This window comes from Micropterus dolomieu, linkage group LG21 (genome assembly GCF_021292245.1).
Source record: "Micropterus dolomieu isolate WLL.071019.BEF.003 ecotype Adirondacks linkage group LG21, ASM2129224v1, whole genome shotgun sequence".
NCBI classification, from domain to species: Eukaryota; Metazoa; Chordata; class Actinopteri; order Centrarchiformes; family Centrarchidae; genus Micropterus; species Micropterus dolomieu.
In genome coordinates, this window is record NC_060170.1 from 1,380,489 (window position 1) to 1,383,120 (window position 2,632).

The window sequence follows — 2,632 nt, forward strand, 5'->3', positions numbered from 1 at the left end:
CCCCCTTCTATGGAGGTCGCCGTATTGTGGCATCATGTTTCTACAATAGCCGACAATGGACATACAGCGCTACAGAGCGCATTTCGTCATCACGGCGTTCTTGTCCCTTGAATAATTCCAGCATTTTTATTAGAAGTAAGAAGAGAAGTGACATTTGGACAAATGAACAAGCATGTGTTATTTAGCACGAGAGCCGACAGCCAGTGGATCTTTATACTATGAAGCTAAACGGAGTACAGACAGCTGACGTCAGAAATCACGGATGTCGATTTTCCCAGATGGAAGGCTATGATGTGGGACAGATGTTTTCAAAGCAGTGCTGAAGTTGTCTGTTTTCTGCTGGACAGGTAATTAACTTAGGTCAGACTTTAGCCATGCAAATGAAAGCTGTTGTTTGATAGCTTTAGCTAGAAGCTGGCTATAATCACCGAGACAGGTGAGGCGTTTCCCCTGTCAGTGGTATGAAATATGTAGTTGCATTAATTTCATGTCACCTACTTATTCTCCAGCCTGTGGGCTGGCTTTGCCGGTTCCATTAGCGAGACAATCAGCTGATCAGTAACGTTATTGGCAATAAAACCGTAATTTAGCTTAAAGCATGGAAGCATCAGCCAGCTAAACTTTTACTGCTCTGGTAGAAAAATCATGTAAGGTTAGTTGAATTGGTTTTTTCTCCAGCGCTGGCTTTTGCTTGTGGTGTTAAATGTGTAGTTGGATTAATTTCATGTAATTACTCTCTCTCTCCAGCGCTCTGATTTGACTTTGTCCTTAAGTTCAGTTTATCACTAATTGGCAATAAAACGGTAACAGCTGGAAGCTCAGATCAGGCAGCTAAACCTTTATTGTACTGGTAGAAAAAATATGTTGTTCGATTAGTTTTATGTAGTTAATCTCTCTCTCCAGAGTTCTGTTTTGGTAGTGTTAACTTTGTGAGACGATCAGCTTATCACTAATTGGCAATAAAATGGCAGCTTCAGTCAGCTAAATTTTTACTGCGCTGGTAGAAAAATCATGTAAGGTTAGTTGAATTGGTTTATTCTCCAGCGCTGGCTTTTGCTTGTGGTGTTTAATATGTAGTTGGACTGTAATTTCATGTAGTTATTCTCCAGCCTCTGTTATGGCTTTGTTATGTGGACAGAAAGGAGGGGGAGCACTGACCTCGTCAGTTTTGTGTGCTGTTTGGAGGCTGAGTGAAGTCAGCAGTTGTAGGATAGATGGAAGAGTTGTAGCTTATATTGTCATCGGTTTTAATTTCATGTTACACAGCATTTTTTCAGTTTGTAATCCTTTTTCTCATTTTCTCATGTGAAAAACACAAAATGTGGGATTCCTCAAACACCAGACTTGAAAGTTCTGTCTTTGAAAGAGGAAAGCACTAGGACATGTGGTGGTTACAGAACTGAAGGGGACAATTTTCATTCTAGCCAAACAGTGGCTTGATTTGAAAACTAATGATCTATATCAACTGCTGTAATGTGTTGTTGGAATGAAGGTAGAAGATCACTGCTACACACCATGTACTAACAACTGAGGGGGATTTCAGGTACCCATCTGGTCCAACAAGCTGCTGTCCGTTGGAGGAATCCGAACTGCAGTGAGATTGGTTTCTCCTCAGAGGGAAGGGCAGTTTGTTCCTTTGGATGGAGGGAAAGAGCTGCTGTATGTGAAGGTTAGAGGTTGTCATACTTACTGTTTGCCACTGGGGAACAATGTTTAACAAAACATTTGTTTGTGGTATATGGTGAATTTGAAGAGTTGAGGATGTTGGACTCACATATTACATATTTTGTTAGCCCCTATCGCACCTAAACCAGAGATTCATCTGAAAAGCATGGTCCTGCGACCAGTGTGAATAATCATCCCACACAGAACCGTCAATATGAATGAGGAGAGTAGACGTATAGGTGGAGGAGACTGGCTGATGATGCTGAACTGTTCTGTACACTTGAACAGGCAGTATGCTAGTGACATGTATAATATCCCCTGTAAGCAATCTTATGGTATTTCTGATTTATTTAAAATATAATAATATATAATAATAATATTTAAATATTTATTTATTTTATTTATCCAGTAAGACTCTTCAGCTGATCCAGAATGCTGCAGCTCGTGTTCTGACAGGAACCAGGAAAAGAGATCATATTTCTCCTGTTTTAGCGTCTTTGCATTGGCTTCCAGTAAAATCCAGAATAGAATTTAAAATAATTCTTCTTACCTACAAAGCTCTTAATGGTCAGGCACCATCTTATCTTAAAGAGCTCATAGTACCTTACTACCCCACCAGAGCACTGCGCTCCCAGAATGCAGGGTTACTTGTGGTTCCTAGAGTCTCCAAAAGTAGACTAGGAGCCAGAGCGTTCAGCTATCAAGCTCCTCTCCTGTGGAACCAGGTTCCAGTTTGGGTTCAGGAGGCAGACACCATCTCCACATTTAAGAGTAGGCTTAAGACTTTCCTCTTTGATAAAGCTTACAGTTAGGGCTGGCTCAGGTGAGTCCTGAACCATCCCTTAGTTATGCTGCTATAGGCCTAGACTGCCGGGGGATTTCCTATGATGCACTGAGATCCTCTCTCCTCTACTTTCTCTCCCTCTGTATGCAACCTCATCCCATTATTGCATGTTACTAACACAAC

At 41.2% G+C, this 2,632-nt stretch overlaps 1 protein-coding gene across 5 annotated transcripts in view; it reads right to left on the minus strand.

Annotated features, from left to right (window-relative positions):
* Positions 1-2,632, minus strand: part of LOC123960120 (whirlin-like) — a 59,807-nt gene that overhangs the window by 12,400 nt on the left and 44,775 nt on the right. For 3 of the 5 annotated variants that reach the window (XM_046034674.1, XM_046034672.1, XM_046034671.1), the window contains exon 9: positions 1,515-1,657. The exons of the other annotated variants lie outside the window; for them this stretch is intronic. In XM_046034674.1, the coding sequence (XP_045890630.1) occupies positions 1,515-1,657 (143 nt within the window). The remainder of the gene's footprint in view (positions 1-1,514; positions 1,658-2,632) is intronic. 5 annotated transcript variants of the gene reach the window in all.